General features: G+C 43.9%; 1 protein-coding gene across 7 annotated transcripts in view; it reads right to left on the minus strand.

Annotated features, from left to right (window-relative positions):
* The window catches only part of USP28 (ubiquitin specific peptidase 28), a 504161-nt gene that overhangs the window by 50301 nt on the left and 432573 nt on the right, over positions 1–21287 (minus strand). For all 7 annotated transcript variants that reach the window (XM_086957384.1, XM_086957380.1, XM_086957386.1 and 4 more), the window contains 2 exons: positions 10349–10427; positions 9213–9292 (listed from right to left, as the gene is read on the minus strand). In XM_086957384.1, coding sequence (XP_086813510.1) covers positions 9213–9292; positions 10349–10427 — 159 coding nt within the window. The remainder of the gene's footprint in view (positions 1–9212; positions 9293–10348; positions 10428–21287) is intronic.

A 21287-nucleotide genomic window follows, 5' to 3' on the forward strand; every position in this document is an offset into this window, starting at 1 on the left:
AACCCTGAACATTCAGATTGATTGACTACCTGACTTGGATTGCAGTTTGAATGTATCCACAAGAACAAATACGTTCAAGGATCTCAAGTTCAAAATGGGGCTGATGGCCGCTGTCCTTGGGGAACAAGAAGTAAAGAGAATACAAACCCTATGGCTCTCCTCAATGGGCACCGCTTCTATTGCTCTTTCATGCAGCACAGCAGAACTTTGAGAGGGATTCCTGTTCCGGATGAATGGGCAAGAAATAGGACAGCAAAACCCTTGCAGACAATCTAAGCACACAGCCCTTCATAGTGGTCGATTAGATTCCCACCAGCTCAGAAAATTGGCGAGTCCCCCAACATAAGGGGGGGGAGGGTTTCGGGGGGGTAAATCAAAGTTGTATTGAGGTTGCAGAATCCCTTGAAGTTGGAACTGGAGCTGCAGCTATTGACGTTCTGTAGATATACCTCTTCCACAAAAAAGCTGAATAATTGCTACAGGTACTGCACCCATTGGGGTGGCTGCCACTGGTGAGAAGGTAGGCACCTGAAAAAGCCACAAAAGTGGTAGTTCTCCTAATGGACTTGTTTACGGGAAGGATAGTCTCACAAAGCAGGCTTTAGCCTGGCTGTTCCTTGACGTCTTTCAAAGAGAGGTCAGCCTTCTTGCATCATCAAAGAGTATATAAATTAGGATAGCCAGGGCTTCTTCAAAGAATTCAGTAAAATGCATCCAGTTATACCAGAGAAAGGTGGGATATCTATTTCAATTTTAAACACTACCATAATACTGAAGAAATCAAAGCTAAGGGGGGAATAGTACACACACATGATTTCAAGTCAGTAAATCTCACAAGCTGCCTAAACAAAGAAACGCCAAAGTTAAGGAGATGCCTAGGAAGTGGGTTGTGAATACCTCACAAGAGTTCTATGTGGGATAACGGTATAACAATTTGGCAGTATCCCAGAGTTCTCACTATTGGTGTAATTCACAGTTAGGAGGCAGGGGGTGGAGACTATTGACATATAAATATACATGGAGGGACTTTACTTTTATAATCTGAATTTTCCGTCTTGCTTATTCCTACCGCTGTTCCAGCATCACCACTGATCAGAATTTTGCCAGCTTACACTGGCAAATATTGCATTCACAGGAGTCCATATCCTATCTAAAACATGCTCTAAAGGAACTGCATCAGGCAATTATATGGAAAACTTTATACAGAGTGTGCCGGCACACAATAATAACCATTTTAAGGAGTTTCTTTGGTAAATGTCACTACCTTCATAATATTTCAGATTCATCAGAACTTAAAACTACTAGGACTACTAGGACTTGAACAAGTTACTTACCTTTGGTAAATCTCTTTCTAGTGGAAGATTTATCTAAATGCCGACTCCTCCCCTTAAGCATATCCCCAGCCTCCAGACCTGATCTATGAAGATTTTTCAGGATAGCCCCTGAGCACCAGTAGGTGGCTCCATGTCAGAGCTGTTCTGGCCTAGAAGTGACCGCATATACGTGCCACCCAAGTGCGCTGTCGAACCAGTTACTTACCTTCAGTAATGCTCTTTCTGATGGACCCTTTAACGGCAAACTACTAACCTTATGAACAGTCCCCAGGCATCACTGTAGAACTCAATAGCAGTACTCCTGTATGCCTGTAGGTAGGGCTTTGTGGCTCTGCACCAACCTCACTCAGTAAGGGATGAACTGGGCGTCATATAAATGCTATCCAATGTGTGTTAACATCAGTTTCTTCTGCCTACTTACCCTCGCACTTCAAAGCAAAGCAAATTAGCAATTTGGTATGTCCAGTTTGCCGATCTCTAGAATGGAGGTGGGAGAGGTAGTGAGGAAGCTGAAGTTGCAGAATCCACTAGAAAGAATGTTACATACTCTGCAAGCATCTGTTTGTAGCCTGTAGTGCCGTAGAGTCACATGTTCTGCATACTCCTGCAGTCTAGTGTCAGCCTTGGATTTTTGCAACTTGTTTTTCTTTGAAGAAGTCTTTTGAGTCACGAGGTATGGTGTGACTCCCCGCTTAGCTAGCAAAGCGCGTGGGCATCAGCTCCATTGTCAGATTGCTTTTTGCACAATGCATGAGTGTACAGATGGAGCAGTAAGTAGGAGCAGTATGGTGAAAAGGCATTGTCTAGTGTACAAGGAATTATGGGTCAAGAGTGTGGAACAATATCTGAAGCAGTCACTGGTTCCAGGGGAGACAGATGGACAGGCACATTTGAATCTACAGCACTATACGCTATGGACAGATGCTTACAGTGTAACATATTCTGTTGGTAGCATGTGTGGCTGTAGATGCACATGCTCTGCATAGACGGTGAAGCAGTACTCCCATAAGCTGTGGTCATCTAGTGGATGGTGCACAAGTCAGAAACAAAGTCTTTAAAATGGTTTCAGAAAGCAAAGAGAGGGACCCCTTATCAACCAAAGGAATAGGGTTCTATTTACAGGTAAAAAGACAAGTCATCCTTTGGTCTGCCTAACATTGAACACCAATCACAATCATCCACCAAACTCCTCAATACAGAATCTAACATACACAAAGGAGTCTAGTTGTCAACTCAAAGCCAGCAAATCAGAAATACGTCAGTAGTAGAAATTATACACATCTTTTCATTAAACTCATTAAACCATATATGAAGGTTAAAAGCAGTAATCACAAGGAATCAAATCACATATTTCATGTGCCTATAGTAAAGCACCAATGTTTTAGCAACATGAAGCAGGAAAACTTGGCACCAAGTACAAAATCAACAAATCAAGCAAATAACATAAAAAAAGATGAGTAGAACAAGACAATGCACTTAGTAATCAAGAAAATCCTATCTGTGTATATTAAACTTTAGGACTGGAACCCGATATCTTGACAATCATTGAATATCGATGGTACCAGCCACCAACACAGATTGTGTATCAAGGCGTAGACGCGTTTCGATTGTGTTGTCCTGATTAGACCATCTGCTGCATCTTTACCCTTTGCGATCGCACGGGAGAGTACGGCCTGGGCCTCCTCCGATCACTGTGGTAGCACTTGCGCAACCGTGTTCCACACAGAGTGGGTGTAACGGACCCAGGGACATGCGGTGTCCACTGACCACAGTCCTAAGCTGACGGATGAAAACATCTTCCTAAGATGTTCCAGCTTCTTGGAATCCCAAGATGTTCCACCTTCTTGGATTCCCTATAGGGGGGAGCAGTAGGGAAAGCGCCTTTGGACGCTGAGAATTGGACCACCAAGCTCTCGGGGGTAGGGTGTTGGGAGAGGAAAATTGGGTTGTCCGGTGCAGGGCAGTGGTGTCGGGCAACCATCTTATCCATGGAGCCCCTGTGCTGGGCTTGGACAAGTGCCCAGAAGGATGTCTGTGAAGGCCTTACTAAACAGCAGCAGAGGTTCTGAAGAGGCTGTTTCCGGCTGAAGCACATCAGTCAGGAGGTTAGTCCTGACTGCCACCGTAGGAAGCTCAAGGCCCAAGGCCTCAGCCGTCCTACGCAACTTCACAGCGTAGGAGGCTCCCTCCTCCGTGGCTACTGTAGGCGCAGAAAGCATACCAAGGTCTGGGGAGATATCCAGACCACTGGCCTCCCAAACTTCTCTACACAGTCTGGCTCTTCAAGCTGGTCTGCCAGAGGGGCAACAGACCCCTTCCAGTACTCCTCACCCTCCTCTAGCTGCCACTCAGGAAGATGAGGAACGCCAGGGTGAACAGTGGTACAACAGTATCAGTCCGGACGACGTTACTGGCGTCTGTTGAAGCCGGTCCGGCTCCATGTCCAAGTCTTGGGGGAGGCCGGGCTCGACGCCGGCCGTGGAAATAACCGGCGTCTGAGGTGGTGGAGGCATCGAGGTGTCATGAGGTCGATCGGCACCAATCTGGATCCCTGGGGGCACTGCGGCACTGAGGCTGGAACCGCTGGCATCGAAGGGCTAGAGCCCCTAGCTGAGCCTGAAGGCACGCCGGCAGAGTCGGGCTGCCCAAAGATGGAGTGGAGGGCAACGTAAAATGCACAAAGCTGGGCAGGGGACACCCCGGCTCCCGGCAAGGGAGGGTAGCTCAGAGCTGTCCCATTAGGCTCCGTGGGCGGAGCCAAAAGAGGACGACCTTCCGCGCCCCGCCGGCCGACAAGAAGGCGAAGAATGACGGTGCTTCTTCGCCTTCTTATTGTGCTTTGACTTAGTCGATGATGAAGATTTCGAGGAGGAATGATGGTGGTGACTATGCGACCAGTCCCGCGACCTCCCTCTCCACAGGGACCTCGAGCGGCACGGAGCTGACTGCCGGGCCTCCAGAAGCTTTCGGAACTGCTCCCGCAAAGACTTCGGGTTCATGACCAAACAGTCAGAGCACGACATCAGGTCATGGGCGCGGTCCAGGCACCGGAGGCACATGAGGTGCAGGTCAGTGACCGACAAACTTGTGACAGGACTCACATGGCTTGAAACCGGTCCGACGATGGGACATCTCTACGTGTACCAGGAGTCTAACTACTCCAAAAAGACTTAGAAAAAAGTCGAAAAAGTGTTAGTCAAAAAAAGACCAAGGGTACCGCTCTCTCCGGATCTGCCCTGGCTGGCGCGGAAAAAGAAAGAACCAAAGTCAGGGGCGGTGTACAAGTAGATACTGCAACGTCATTCCGGCGATCACAACGCCAAAGACGAACGTGGAGTCGACCAACGCCACCTACTGACGCGCAGGGGTACTGCTGAGAAAACATTCTCTGGATCCAGTCCTGGGGATAAATCTAAGGTAAGGAATCTATATCTAATAGCCTCTTTCAGAAACCAGTTTATCTGCAAAAACATCTGTGTAAGGCAGCTGAACTGAGTGCCTGAAGTTCACTCATCCGATGAGCCGATGGGACCCTGAAGAAGAAAAAAAAAAACCTTTTCAGGGTTAGGAGGCACAGCAGAAAACTATGAATAGACTCAAAGGGTGAGAAGCAAATTCCCACGGTAGCATCACAAAGGGGTCTGGGAAAAGTATGTGTTGCAAACCATTAAGAAATCTCATCACAAGTGAATTGAACAAAGAGGGCTGATCCGGCAACTGCAAAAAAGGCGAAACAGGACAACATCGCCCACTGCAAGTTTCTAGCTAGGCCTAGCATAAAAGTAACAACAACACTTCCAACAGCCTGGCAAAAATGTTGACACAGTGCATTCTCAGAGGTGGCAAAGAGATCGAGCCAGGGCTCTCCCTTAGTGCTGGAAGACACCCGGCACCACCTTCGGTGGAGCTGCATTTGTGATCCACAATAGCTGGCTAAGGTTGTTCTTCCTTATGTTTAAAGACCCAGCCAGTTGATGTAAGATGTGGGAGAAGCCCTGAAAATTCATCCACACCCAGAGGCAGAGAGCTCCCTGTCACATGGACCATGATCCCATTCCACCTTGCATGAAGTAATATCACTTAACAGTGTTGTTGTCCGTGAGGACTTGAACCAGTCTTCCATTCATGGACAGTGGGATGGCCTTAAACGGCAAGTAAATGGCCCGCAACTCCAGAAGGTTGATAGGAGGCTGGTCTCCACCTCTACCAGATGACCTCACCAACCCAGCATGGACGCTCACTTTTTTACCTTTAGCTCAGGGCTGGGTAGAGAGAGGTATCTGCCGCTGGTCGATTTGTTGTCAAGCAAGCAGCCACCGCCACAGATCTTTTGTAATCTCCAAAACGTAGAGGAAATCAGACAGGCTCTTCTGGTGCTGGGCCGAGACTTCAAATTGAACTGCAGAGCCAGACTGTGCTGCCAGACATGGTCGACAAGCAGAATGCAAGATGCCTGTGTTCCAAGATGCCTCAAAGCCATCCTCACGGAGACCCAAGACTGAGGATGAAATATCAGGATCATAGCCTGAATGTCCTGGGCGTGTTGGTCCTGGGGAAAAGGCATGAAAGTGATCATCCAGGATGGCTCCAATGAAAGGGAGCCTCAGTGAAGGAGTATGGTGTGACTTTGGCACATTGACTGTTATCCCCAGCCATATAAGGAAGTTTGCCATCGTCTGGAAGTGGCCCATGACCGACTGAGGAGAATCTGCCTTCAACAGACAGTTGACATAGGGGAAGTCTCACACCCCCAACCTCCAAAGTTACGCTGTGAACAACTCCATCACTTTCATGAAAACTGGTGGGGGTAAAGGTGAGGTGAAAAGGGAGCACAGGAATCAGAAAATGCTTGTGACCAACCTTCAACCACAGGTGGCACCTATGGATCTGCAGGACAGGGATATAGAAATAAGCATCCATCTAGTCTCCTGGTTACAAGACAGATAGAACCTGGGTTAGCATGAGAAACTTGAATTTGTTCATCTGCAGGAAGAAATTCATGCATCAAAGATCAAAATTAGGACAAAGGCACCTACCTTTATTCAGCACTAGGAAATAAAAGTAGTAACACTCAGTTCTGATCTCTATGGATCCTTTCCCCCAAAAGAGCCTAAAAATCCCGCAGCAGATTTGAAAACTGTCCTCCACAAGCTGTTCTGAGGTAGGTGGCTGGACAAAAAGGAACGAATGGCAAGGCACGGCCCCACTGGCATATTTGCAGGACCCACCTGTTGGATGTTATGGCTTGCCACCCCTATAGAAAATGAGTGATCCTGTCTCTCACTGGCTGGTTGTGTGTCACCTAAATAAGCTTGGAGGATTCTGCTGGGGGGGTGTGAGGGTTCAAGGTGAGCCTGGAAGTTGTCAGCTGGGCCACCTACTCCAATCCCAAAGGGCTGGGGTGCCTGTTACTGGGGCAACCCCCTGGTGATACCTGGAAAGGGGCAAAGTTGTTATGGATCCTGCCTAGTGGGTGTTGACAGACCAAGTGATCACACAGTGAATCTACTTTGTTTGAAGTGCTCAAGGGTGGAGCTGGCCTTTTCACCAATACAGATTTTTTTTTGCTTGAATCAATTCAGAGTCAAAATCCTACTTACAGGGCAGTACTAATATCCTTAATTTCCTCAAAGAAGTAGTAACCGATCCCACTCAAGATATACTGGTAGCACTTGAAATCAATGCACTGCATACCAACATCCTCCTGAAGGTTACTCTTAATGCTGCTGAACGGGTGTTATCTAAAGCAGAGTGGAATTGTAACATAACTCTTGCATTTGTGCTAAAATGCATTGAATTGAATCATGGCTTTTTCAAACCACCCGTTTGGCAAATATCAGAAACCTCAATGGAAGCAGGAGCAAGTATTTATGTGGTCAATCTGGGAGAAGGTTCTGTACGCTGACAATAACACATTAAAAAAAACATAAAATTGCCCAGAAGATTTACTGAGGATGTGCATGTCTCTAAGAATATCATGCCTTGTAATTATACCTCTGACCTGTTGCTCTCTGCAAATGTTAAGTATTTTTGAGTAACAGTGCCAGGCCTAACGCATTACTTCTGATACTACCAAACAGCATCATGCCTTATTTCCGTCAGGGATCAATTGTTCATTTTCAAAGGAGCTATATATTCAAAATGGACTGAAATGTGGTGCATGTTAACACTCCTGTTAATCTTCTTGTATTTAGAGGACTTCTATAAATACCTATCATCCACGAGGAATTTTTCACAAAATATTTTAACTGCTCATGTGAACGTACTTCTCTGTGCAGATGATTTTGTTATCCTAAACCACCTACCAAAAGAATTTCAATGCTCATCAGGCCATATTGACGTTTACTATGACAAAAGTACTCCAAGTGTAAATATAAATTAAATGTATGTAAACATGAGTAAAATGCAGGTAGTGGTATTTGGATGGAAAACGGTGACCTCAAAATAGCAGTCAGGGAAAGACCATCTATGGATAGTGGTAAACTATCATTGCGTGGGCTTAGTTTTTATTGCTCCCTAACATGAAACAGTAATTGGGAAACATTGTTTAGACAGCTTGGACTTGTTATGGCAGGGTAACTTCACCTCAACAATTTTCATGGGATCTTTCAGTTACCCCATTAGGAAAGGTTTTACACGAGTACAATAGTTACCACTGAAATTGCATAACTACCCCTCGAAGGACGCTAAACAGTTAACTCTGAATTGTTCCCTTTACAGGGAAAATGTCTAGGCAGTACTTTACCAATACTTGTTACACATATGCTTGGGGCTCTTAGAAATGAAAAATAAAGGATGTATAATTTGCAATTTTGAATAACTCCAAATCATAAATAAGACCTAAGATTGGGCACATCTGTTTGTTGAAGCTTTTGGGGGAAACTATAAATTTATTTTTGACATATGGGATAAGAACCACTTTGTCCTACTCCAAACACCAGTTATTAATTCTATTAATTTAAAAGGGGGAACACCAAGATTTAAGAACTGTGTGTGATCTAAGACACCTGAAAAGGAGAAAGTAATGGACTTAAGTTAAAAAAATATCTTTTGCGGGGAAAAAAAAGTTGCACTCTGACCCATATCTGACAAACTTTTAACTGAACACACAAATGAGTCTACCAGTTACAAAAAATGGGTAGATGATTAATGGTGGAGTGTGCAAGTCAAACAAACTCCAAAAAAGAAAACATCTTCATCCAGTTGCATGCAATTTGGGAATTTGTCACATACATGACACTTTTACTTTGTTATTTTCACTGGAAAGATTTGTAGTAGCTTTTAATATAGAATTGTTTGTTTGCAAAAGTGTGTCCAGGATGTGTTTTAAAAGATAGTTTAAAACGTTTGTCTTGTTTAATGTGTTGGCAAAATATGTAAATGGACATGTTTAATAAACTTGTTACAGAATAAAAATAGGAGAACTCTAGAATAGATAGATGAAAGAGTTGCAAGAGAGATACTGGCAGGGGTTACAAAAAGAGTGAGGGGATTACATTAGGTTAAGCGAGTAGGACCTTCGGATATATGGGGTCTCTTGAGAGGGTGTCAACAAATGTTAAAGGAAAAAGACAAACAACAAAGACAGTCTTAATCGTTGAGAAAATGAATGGAATATTTGAAGGTAGACTCAGCGTGACATAACCTGGCAGGAACAAACAGAAACACAACTGAACACTTAAGGAAACAAGAGAACATTATTTAACTAAAACTCTGAAAGACTTTTCCAATGGCATTACACTAATTAGAGAAACGTGCTTGCTAAAGTAGCGAAAGCAATTTTTCTAGACCATCGGCAGAAGTGCTCAATATGCAATCAGCCTTTTCTGAATAAACAAATATATATATACATTTAAAAGAGGCTTTGGGTTCACATACTTTCCATTCTGGTAGAGTTCTAGGCCAGTGAGAAGATAAACTGACACTTTCCGAAACAGGCTGTAGTCTTCATGCCACTTCTGCTTAGATGGAGAGAAAAAAACAACAGAGATTACTTGTGTTTGATAAGACTGGTAATTAGGCAAATGTATTTTAAAACGTTGTACTGGTTCTCTCACAGAAACATGAAACTGTACTATAACGAAGAAAAGTAATAGAAAATTAAATGTCAGACATTTTAATCTACAAGTCCCCAGTTTCCAATGTATTTTATATCTGTCTGCTTAGATGTGTAAGAACAGTTTTTGAATAACCTTTCAGTTTGATAATGTTCAACGTTAATTAATAGGATTGTCAATTTATTTGCAGTATTTATCACTAATAAATCTCGAAGATTGTGTTAAATAGGAAGCACGAACCAAACACAAGACTTGAAACAGTTGAATCCAATGTTCTCCAACTCCTCAAATGAAATTGTTTATATTTAGTGCACAAAATGCCAACACAATAAAGGAGTTAGAGTACCGTCTATGCATTAAAAAAGTTGCATTCTAGTGCACACACCGGTTTCGAGAATAACTGATGGGACAATGAGTCAATATATCTTAGATAGGAAAGATTTTGAGCCATGTTACGCAAACATTTATGCAGCCAATGATGTATACCTTTTGGTTTGATATTTTTTCTATACACCTACACATCAAAACCTTCTATTCTCTTTGTGAATTCTGCAAGAAGCTGAATACAGGCCTCTTTGTCTAATCCTCCCTGCCCTAGGCAGTCTAGTCACACACACCTGCACCGCACCACTATAACTCCACGGGTGACAGTGCACTTTATAAATACACTTACAAATCAAATTTAAATATCTCAAATAGAAACCAGAGAAAAACAGTCTGTATGAAGATATTTTATCCACAACAAGCAGAGACAGATAACACAATGAAATGAACATTCTTCCACGGAATGACTCAGTAAAGTATGTGCTACATTGGCAAGCAGCTAATAGCAGCATAACACAATTGCCAATATTATGGCTTACTTAACATTCTCCTTATTTTTTTTATAGTCTACATTACAGAGCGTTAACTTTATCGACAAATAATTCCTAAGGAAAGAAATGGTAGGAGGCTCACCTTATATTCTTCCATGTTCATATCTTCTGGCCCAATCTCTCGCAACTTTGCTCGTGCAACCCTCATGATACTGATTGATCTGTTCAATAATGCAACGTGTAATGTGAGCAAGGATCTAGTTATTACATTACATATTCTGGACATGGCACAAAACAATTATTGTCCAACACCACCATTTAGCAGAATGTTCAACACTCGACAAGGACGGAGACCCAGTATAAACAACTATTTCATGCTATCGTTTTTTTCTATCTGTGACGCGCCTTCAGAAGAGAACTGGAACATAGTGTTAAGGATATGCACTTTACAATGCAGTCTTTATTGGAGTCTACCAGGGTCAGACCGTACAATATTTTTTAGACATAACAAAGGCAAAGGGTTCACCAGTTAAGTGGTTTCTTCTCAGGTAGTCCATCTAAAGACTCAAATATGCAACAGCTTCAAATATCAAATGTATTTTCTAGTAGAATCAAGATAGAAACAAACACATAAAAATATGGAAAATATTCCTCCTGCTTCATCACCAACATCTGCCATTTATATAAAAGTACATACGATCTAGATGTAATATCAATTGTATTAATCAAAAAGTATACCTTTTCACTTTTCTTGACATCCTGAGACCAAAAGGTTATCATGAAACACAGCGTTTTTGCAAAACCAACACGTACGGAGACATCGGACCGAGAGCTGGATGGCGTCACATTAATCTGCCTCATAATTTATTACATCCAGTGACACATATCACAGTGTCTACCCGAATCTAGTACACTATTTACTGAGACTCGACTAGTATACGTTTTTGAGTTAGCTTCAATTGGAAATCTCACTACGACGTCAAGACCGTTTCCGTGTTCCGTACACACTGGACATTTTATACCTAAATAGAAAGCGTGGGGACTACACTACTGACAGCTTTAATTCGCCATCTACGTCTTTGAGTCCGCCACCTGTAGGAGAACACTTTGCAGTGTCGTTGATGTTCAATTATTTCTTTGCCCTGAGGAAGCCCAATTTCTGGGCGAAACACGTTGGCTGTCATTTCTGTTAAGATATAATTTGAAGACTACAATAAATATATATTTGAAGAACAACTTGAAGGACCGTCACTTCTTTTGTCAACATATATGAAAACTGTTTTTGAACAAGAATTTATTTGTCTACCGTATTCTAAATTGTTGCCTCTCTGTTCTTTAATCTTGTTTGTATGATTAGGGTTCTCTAGCAGTGGACCTAAGAGGTGGGCAACTATAGCAAATAAGGTTTTGCCTTGACTGTTTGTGTATACATCAGGGTGGTGCAACTGTTGATTCCTACTGCTATTTGCTGTTTTTTTTAACCCTGGTTATCATGAAACTTCGCCATGCATTAGCTATTTCTTGATTTTTCTTGTGTTGTGTTTTGATCTACATTCCCCTCCTCCTAATGCATAACCTCACACTCCGCTCATCAGCAATGACTCCGGTGAAACAATCAGATTGTCTGTTTAGTGTGCTGTTCTGCAAATACAAACATCTCTGCGCTCTCAGCTGCATGCACTCTGGAATCAGTCACTCATAACATGCATGTAGAAGGGAAAATATGCCATGGCACATGCCTTAAATAATTGGGATTTTTTTCTGACAATACTGCTTTTTCCTCTATGAAGCAAAAGGATGCTGACAAGCATCCCCGGCTATTCTCTAGGGAAATTATTTGAAAGTTGAAACAAAGGCAGTTAGGAGGGGAGGAGCTGTAACACTGGAATGCTTATGGCTGCCAATACATTCTGTGGCAGTATGCATCCAGTCTGCACACAATGATGTATTAGGGATCCTTAGTATTCAGCTTATGCTAGGTAGGAAAGGCAGAGAAGGTATAGAAAACAAAGGGTTTTGCAATGGAAGCAATGGAAAAAGAGGGGCAAGGGAGAGGCTAGTTTGTTCTTTGTGTTCTAACTACGAAGGGTTCAGTCTCTGGAATCAACTTGTATTGCCACATTCTATTAAAAGGTTTGACTAAATAGTTAGCTTTTTAATGGTTATCTGAATCTGAGGTTATTTGGAACAGCATTAAGGGTTGTTTTAAGAGTGTTCCAGAGCATCAGGTTTGGCAGTGTTAAGGAGGGGCCTGCCCTTACACCTTTTAAGCAACTATTACAGCCGCAGACATGCTTTCTTGATAAGGCTAACAATGCCCACAGCAAGTGCCAATCTCGGACTTTGAGGCACTTTATATTTTGTCTATCAAGGCGTCACATAATAAAGTCACTTGCTCAGCCAAAAACGGTCTATATTATAGTTAGTTGTTGATCAGGCCAGTGTGATTCAAATTTGAAATGAGTCTGACTGTGTTTATTGTCCACACTGTATGATTTTTCGTTATTTAAATTTAAGATTTGTCGTCTGGGTATTTTTGGCAGGATGAAACCTGCTGGGGACGTATGGGTGGAAACTAGGGAACAAGGATCTAAAAGCATGAGTGAAGTTTATAACAGCACGGTGCTCAGGAGTGGGAAATAAGGGTTACATAGATCCCTACTATGACTCTATGGGTGAATGTCTTGAAAGAGGCACACCGTTTTAGCCATTCTGGCTTCTCTGCAAGCCTCACCCGCTACGACCAGAAGTGATTCAATTGCAAGGGAGGCAGTTGACAATGTACGAGTTACTTACATAATTTTTTTGCAGCATCACCTCTGCGTCCCGGGGGACGCCCTGACGTTGTCCTCGTACGGGAAGTCAGCGAGGTCATATTAGTCCGCGCTGACGTCAGTTTTCTTCAGAGAAACTTTTCTGCGGCACAACGCGGAGCCACCAACTAAAAAACTGAAGTATGGGAACAGTGTGCGAGGAATGAAAATCCCATGTTTAAAGAAGGGAGATGGTGTGAGACACTATCCTAAAGACAGAATAGACACCGCCTACACATACAAGTGGAGGCTGTGAGAAAGAGCCCCACAGGTTAAGTGGGGCCCCCTGCCCGAGTGCAACAAGGGAAGAACATACAATAGACAGAAATAGACTGCTGGTGCCATGTGGAATTGTGCCGTCCAGTAAGAACGGAACACAGAAAGAACAGTCCACTGTAGGAAAGAAAGAGAAGACCCGCCTGTTCCCTGTAAAAACAGAGATAGGAAACAGAGCACAACTGACCCAAAGAGGATGACCACGAGGAGACCAGGACCCCGAGGCAGTAGAGCAGACTGAAGGGAGGGGAACAGGAGAGGAAATCAAACCTTCCTGTGAATCAAAAGTACCATATAACAGAAAAGAAGTCTCTCAGCAGAGGTTAAGTGTATATGTAAGCACCCAGGGGAGTGCAAACCCGGATCCCCCTGAAGATAAACCCCTATGGCAACTGAAGTTGCCAGTGGAGAACAACACCAGAAAGGTCCTCGCAGAACGGGGAGGCTGGGTGGGCGTTAAGGAATCTGCGGCTAGACAACGTCTCTACCAGATACATCGTTATCGAAGGGAATTAACTCGTACATCTGATAGAGACATCTAGCCGCAGATTCCTTAACTTAGAATAGATACCATAGCCATACCCCAAAACGGGGGCGGGTCTGCGACAGGACAACAGAAAGCGCCAGGCATGCGATCCGTCAACAAGGTGATGGAGAAAGTGGAAAAAACTGCGGCAGAACAGTCCGACAGCAACCCCAGCAGCTCAAAGAGCAGAAATCACAGGATAAGATATCCGACAACATGCCAGAATGGCGCCATACAGAACCAGTATAAAATGACAGGTAGAACGGTATAATCCCCAGAAGAGAGAGAGAGAGAGATAGAGAGAGAGAGAAAGAGAGAGAGAAAGAGAAAGAGAGAGAGAGAGATCCTCACCGCAAAATGGCGTACGAAAGTGCATTAACCCACGCTTGGAACGAACTTGAAGAGATGCAACCAGCGCCTAACAGACCAGTTATAAAAAGGGGGCCCGAAAGTGCCGGTGGCAAGAGCCAAAAGGCAAGCCAGAACCTGAGCAATGCATGGGAGATAGCCAGCAGGACAAGAAGCCTGCCAAGCGCATACCCAAACCTAAAGGGTAAGAGGGGCAAAACCATCAACCCTTAACCCGCTAAAGCAGGTCGAATATGCATCCGGCAAACGGCAATAGAGACCTTAAGCGGCTTACACAGGAACAGAAGGGTGCCCGACCGGGCAGCACGAAGCCAGACGGAGGAACAACCTCCATATAGACTTGTCTACAGTAATGAAAGACCACTTCCATCAGAAGAACTGTCCCACAGGCGTAGTTCTAACAAGAGTAGGCCACTCCGAAGGGAGAGGCCAAAAAACGCCCAGTGAACTAATGGCGGAAGGATCCTTGAATCCAACACCAACACTTCAAAAGACACGGATAGTGTCGAACACCAAAAAAGGGGCATATGACAATTGAAAAATCACCCTAGGAAGTGAAAGCAAGGAGGACCCTATGGGAACTTGCAATCACCTAAAAAAGGGCTCCCCTACACATGGAGCTATTGGTCCAAACTGCGCAACCATGACAAGAAGTGGCAAGGTAGGAAGAGGAAACCAAGGCAACCAGCATGTAGACAATGTATATGCAGGACCATACCCAGCACATTGAAGAGCAGTTAGGAGCCGTTTACGAAGAGGAGACCATGAAACCTCTAAAAAGAGATGGATAACCATGCCAAAAGCAGATGGCATCAGGAAAAACATAGAACACCGTACAATGGACATTCAATTGGTGCCTGGAGCCCACAATATCACCAGGCCCAGGTGAGTGAAGCAAGGCTATATAATAGCGTACAAGTACCCCACATGGGAGTATGTATAGCCCGGACAACGGGGGGGGGAGGGGACGCCTCTTAGGGCAATAGACAGATCAAAAAAACATGCAGGAACGAACCAAACCCATGAACAGAGTTTCGGCCCGTAATGACGTTACCGAGCTGAACTACCGTCTGAAAGCCACAAGCAGAGGACACAACAACCTGTGAAACACGGCCCCAAAGGCCAACAGGCAACTGAATTCAAAATGCATCCAAGAGATGTTAATAAAAGGGTAAACACCCTTGACCACATAAAAGGAGAATGTAAAGCTCACTGCTCATGTGAAACACAGAACACATGTAAGGCTCACTGCCTATGTTAAACACAAAACGCATCTAGCGGATGCGAAAATGAAAAAGTACCATAGAAGACAGGCCTCAAGGGACCTAAGTGGGAGGACGAAAGCCCGCCAGCAGCCGGTGAACCGCCGACTCGGCATGAGCATCACAGAGCAAAACCCCATCAAAGGGTAAATCCACCAGACGTTCCCGGATATTTTCAGGGAAGACACTGTCTCTCAACCAAGCGTGGTGCCTTAAGGCAACAGAACTCGCCATGGCTCGGCGCAAAGAATCCGCAGTATCGAAGGCTGAACGGATTGTAAATTCGGCCATGTCAAAGCCATTCCGAATGGAATGAAGATCAGCGCGAGCACCTTCGGAGGTGGCAGTAAGCAAAGACTCTGCAGAGTCCCACAGGGCAGAAGTTGCCCGAGCCAAAACAAACACTTTATTAAAAGACTGAAGGGCTGCACTAGTGGATGCAAAGACGTTTCTACCCCTGGATTCAAGCCACCTGGACTCCCGAGGGGGAGGAAGCGTTAGAGGGGGCAGAGAAGGAAAGGCAGTATGCAGCACAAACCCTTGCGCATCTGGGTGCACAAAAAGACAGACCGGATCATTTGGAGCTGGGTGGTGACGGTGCAGAACTGAACGTGCCACCGGATCCCCTGAAGCAGGTCGGACCCAGGTACCCAAGAGGGCATCATAGAGGGATGCCTCAAAAGGCAAAAGCGGCTCCACATTGCCGGACCCACGGTGGGGGACCTCCAGCAAGGGGTCCACCGACAAGGGGGTAGTGGGGGTTTTCATATTAAAAATGCAGGTAGCTGAAGAGACCACGCTCAAAAAAGCCACTACAGCCTCTGTAGCCCTATGCGGAGGGGAAAACAACTCATCAGTGGGGGAGGGTTATAGGCTGACCCTCCCAAAACACTGAAGGTGCGCCCAATGCCCCACGGAAGGGAGCCCCATGGAAGAATGAGGATCCCGACGAGGATCCTGGGGAGGCGAACAGCCTGCCGGATCTGGGAGCTCCTGAGGAGGCTCCACAAATTCCAAGGGGGGCACTGGTAGCACTAGCTCTGGCGAGGCCGGGCGGGAGAGCGGCGCCGAACCCTCTCCAGAGTCCAGTATAGAAGAATCCAGAACCCAGCATCAACACAGCATCGAAACGACACGTGTCTGCGCCGATTGTGCTTCGTCAGACGCCAACTCTGCGGCCTCTGGCGTCGAGTTGACCATCCTCAGGGCGTTAGCCTATTTAAGTATGGACACTACATACAATACAAAATAGAATGATCAATATTTTACGTAAGTTGTTGTGTTAATCTCCAGATTAAAAAAAAAATTAAAGTACATACCTAGCATGGTCCTAAAAATAATGAACATGTGAGCCAATGTATTTATGTAGATTACGTGGCGCTGAAAAGAGAATCAGAACCCATTGAAATAAATTGATCCAAATGGCTAGTTTCACTGAAAGTTTATGAGTTGCACTCACTTTGTGGAAAAAGGAAGAATGAAGGGAAGGAAGAGGGGTGAGAAAGAGTTTTTGGGTGTTCCCGGATGAAACACTAAAAGAAAGATCTGACAGGGGCTGGCATTCGTTATTTAAGCAGTCCTCTCCTTTTCAGTTACCTCACGGTTCTGAATGGAGCATGAGAATTCTCTTAGAAATGTTCCATTCTCTTAGCATGCACACCAATTTTAATTACTGTGCATTATATTTAAGCTTCATTTATGGCAATTGAGGGCATCTTTCTCTTGTTAGGTTTAATATTTTTGATCCCTCCCCCATGAGCCCTAATAGGATCACACCCCGGTTTATTTAAAATTAAATGTTCTAAGCTTTCTAATTCCAACAGGAGTTGCCAAGGGAGCACCACTGTTTGGATCCAGAAAACGTGCAGCACCAGCCAATGGGAATAAGGGGAGGGTGCAGGCACTAATACTCAAGTGAGCAGTAGTGCACCTGACAATAGTGCAACAAGCACTAGAGTGAAATGAGCGGACATGACGCCTATGTACCACCCTTGATATGTTCTTATTCCCTGTCCCACCAAACTCAAATGCATGTTAAGAGTGGTTGCATGTTTATTCTGACTGCTACTGAAATAGTCTAAAGCCAACAGTGGGACGAAGAGCTAGAGACCATGTGTATGTACAGCAACCTGAAAGACTGACCCTTCACCTACTTACACAGCAGTGATGACACATTTGCATGTGCGTAAAGTTCTGCCCCTTCTCCCCGCCCAAGCTAGGCCAGAAGTAGTTCGCAGTACTATACTAAGTCGTTTAGACTATTGTAATGCGCTACTTCTAGAGGCCCCAAAAAATCTGGTGGGGAAGTTACAACGGGTGCAGAATATGGCCGCCAAGTTGGCTCTCTCCCGCCCTAGGTCTAGCTCTTCTACTCTAGCTTTGAGAGATCTACACTGGCTTCCGGTACACCTGAGAGTGCTGTATAAAGCCGCGTGTATGGTGTTTAAGGCAGTACATCAACTGGGCCCAGTACCTCTGCAGAATATGTTCACCTGGTATTCTGCCCCGCGACTTCTCCGTTCCTCTTCGGCGCATTTGCTGGTAGTCCCGAGGTTTAAGAGAGTTAGGATGGGTGGCCGCTCATTTAGTGTTGCAGCGGCCAAACTTTGGAATTCCCTGCCACTCTCTTTGAGAAGCCACAGGGACTACTTTCCGTTCAGGAAAGCGTTAAAAACGCATTTGTTTCCTAAAATTGTTTAAGTAGCGAAAAGTGCAACCGCTGAAGTTCAAAGCGCCAGGATGCCCTTTGGGTGACAGGACTGCGCTTTACAAGTACACAAAATAAATAAATAAATAATTTACATGCCGTCTTCAACTTGTAACAATACACTAACCCTGGGAAAATGATTTGTACGAACCGGCAAGGTAAATTCTGTATTCCCACTAGGAACCCTGGTAACTTCATATAGATGCAACAATAGTTCGCTATGGTCGTATTTAACACAAGGATAATGGAATTAGGCTCATCACAATTAATGTGGCTTAAAACATACATAAAGCCAACCTACAAGTACAATTATTTAATATACAAAAGAATCAATTAAATGCAAAATGTTATCAGTGACCAAAGTGATCAATCACACTGTGAACAAGACCGTGTAAATAGGAGTACATATGTTTATGTACAGAAACAAGGGGCAACAATCTTGAAATTCAGCAGCATATGTTACCATCAATCATAATACTACATTCCTCATTCAATCAACCCAGATTGAGTCAATGTGTTATGTTGTTGACATTTCGACACTGGTAATCATTTTCAAGGCAATCACAGGGACAAAAATGGTTAGGGACACAATTTGTCTTAAAAAATAATCTCGGAATACGTGGACACTGTAAATAGTAGACCTAAACGAGATCCTTTTCAATGCATCTTCAGAAAACATGGATCACACTTAAAGAATGAATGCTTTCAGCAAGGTAAGGAAAGCCTATTCCATCAAATTCCAGACACACACAGTGATTGGTGACGGCGCTACTGCCCGCAAAGTTGTCCTACTGGGAGGGCTGCAGTTTTTGCGAATGGACTTTCTTGAAGTTGCTGAAAGCATTAATTGCTAAGAGTGCTCAAAAACAGAGGGCAAGAGAGGAATTAACCCCTTCGCTGCTGATGACGAGCTCAGCTCTTCATCAGCCACGGTGGTCGCGTGCGGATGACGAGCTGAGCTCGTCATGTAACGCAGCTTTTCGTAAATTGCCGCACACAGTGGGAAAAGCCGCCGCAGAGATGCGGTTAAAAAAGGGCAGGAAAGGGGAAGTATGCGCCACAAAGGAACTCCTGAGTTTCTTCAGCTAGATTACTGGAAGTGAGATTACCCATGCACAATCAAAGACTCGCCTGATCAACCTAAACTATCTGATTTTTCTCTTCCCCTCAGAATCAATATCTAACATGTTTAGACTGTCATGGGGGAGCAGACTGTTTTGCACATGTTCTGAATCCTGTAGATCAGAAATGGCGGTGCATATGATGTGTTATTAATGAAAAGATCACTTCATGATTTTTGATACTGGTGCTAGTTGATCAGCCCTGACAAAACATCTGCATTTCTTCCTCTTCCTCTCCTAGAGCAAAATAATTGATGCATTTGCCATTGTTAACATACATGTTCCTCACCCCATTACCGATTCTGTATCTATTTCACTGGGTCCAATAACTGAGCAGTGCGCCTTTCTCCTGAGTTCCATATCACCTAAAAACTTGCAGATTAGATCATTCTGCGTAAATTGAACTGTACTGTAGTTTGTAGAAGTGATGGTGTTTATCTGAATGTGCCTAAAGAACATGGAAATGTTATTCAAAAATGATTGTCCTAGAACATTAATGATACTATGAATCTGTCATCTACCACAATGTCAGGTATTGAGGATCAAGTCCCATCCTCCTCATGGTTTCAACGATTTAGTGACTTCTGTTTTTCAACAGCAGAAACAGTCAACAGCACATTGAAGCCAATGACTAAACTCACTCCCAAATCACAATACCTATCACCTCCCCAGGCGTAAGTGGGTTTCGGTCAGATAATTGCTGCTCTGTAAAAGTAAAAGATATGGGTACCCACAGTAAGCACCCACCATTCTGCCTCTCAAAAAGCCTGATAAAGGCACATAACGATACAGACAGGACATCCATCTATAAATGCTGTTGTACCTAATCAAGTTACTATTCGAACACCAATGCTGGTGAAAGACTCATTGTTCACTATTGATTTATGTTCTGCTTTCTTGTCTATTCTTATTCTTTCCGATAGTCTGCCGCAGGGGTAAACAAGAGCCACCTTCTATCTTTTCACAAGCACTTTAAGATCTTGACACCCCGGTCTTTTGAGGCGGGACTACACTGATCCAGTGCTAAGATGATTTGTTGTTTGCCTCGGACTCCATGGACCTATGCACACGTGATACCCTGTGCCTGTGCAGTTAGTGAAGTACGGGAATAACATTTCTAAAGAAAACTAACAATTGTGTTTACCCATTGTTTGATATTTAGGTTGCGCGATATCAACTGGAGAGGCACATCAATTTAAGTATCAATGCTCTTTGTTTGCTACCATAACTTATTAATATATCCCAGGTATGCATATTTTAGTGATGTGATTTGGGGTCAATTGTAGACCACAGATTTTAAGAGATGCTGGTATTGTTAAAACTTTGCAATTCATTAAAAGAGACACACCGTAACTGTTGCTTTGGTTCAAGTAGGCAGAACAAGTCTTTGTATTTCAAAAAAATGCTATATCTTACGCACCTATTTTGGGGTTAACAGAAAAAACCAAAGCTTTCACACTGTACCGTCATGAGAAGGAGGGCTTAGTCCTAAAGTCATCAGTAAAAAGATCATGGTGACAAAAAGAAACCAATTACATACCTCTGTTTTTAATGCTGTGAAGCAGGGCTACCTCAGTGTCTGTGCATCGCTGCAGATAAAGCTAACCTAGTAATTGGGACACTTTAATTTTGTTGTACTCCATGCTGTGGCTAATCACCAAACTCAGCACCTTTCTATATCTAGGTTTAAAAGTATTAAATACTGTTGCTCTGTGGTTCCCACATCACGCTGGCATGGTGACTTGTGTTCACTGTTTTAAACGTCAGTTGATGGAATATCGCACGATTGTTGCATGATTGTCTATCACCACTGTTTACCTTCGCAAAGCTGGGATTTTGTATAGAATGTTGATGGTTCTTCCCTCAGAAATTATAAAAACCATGAGTTGCTGTTTATAGTTTGTTCTATACATAAAATACAGTATGTTTTTTCTTACCCAAAGCGCAATATGCTGCGATAACTAAATTGCTGCTCTTATGCGAGTTTATATTCTAGTCACTCAAAAA

This window comes from Lissotriton vulgaris, chromosome 2_1 (assembly GCF_964263255.1).
Source record: "Lissotriton vulgaris chromosome 2_1, aLisVul1.2, whole genome shotgun sequence".
NCBI classification, from domain to species: Eukaryota; Metazoa; Chordata; class Amphibia; order Caudata; family Salamandridae; genus Lissotriton; species Lissotriton vulgaris.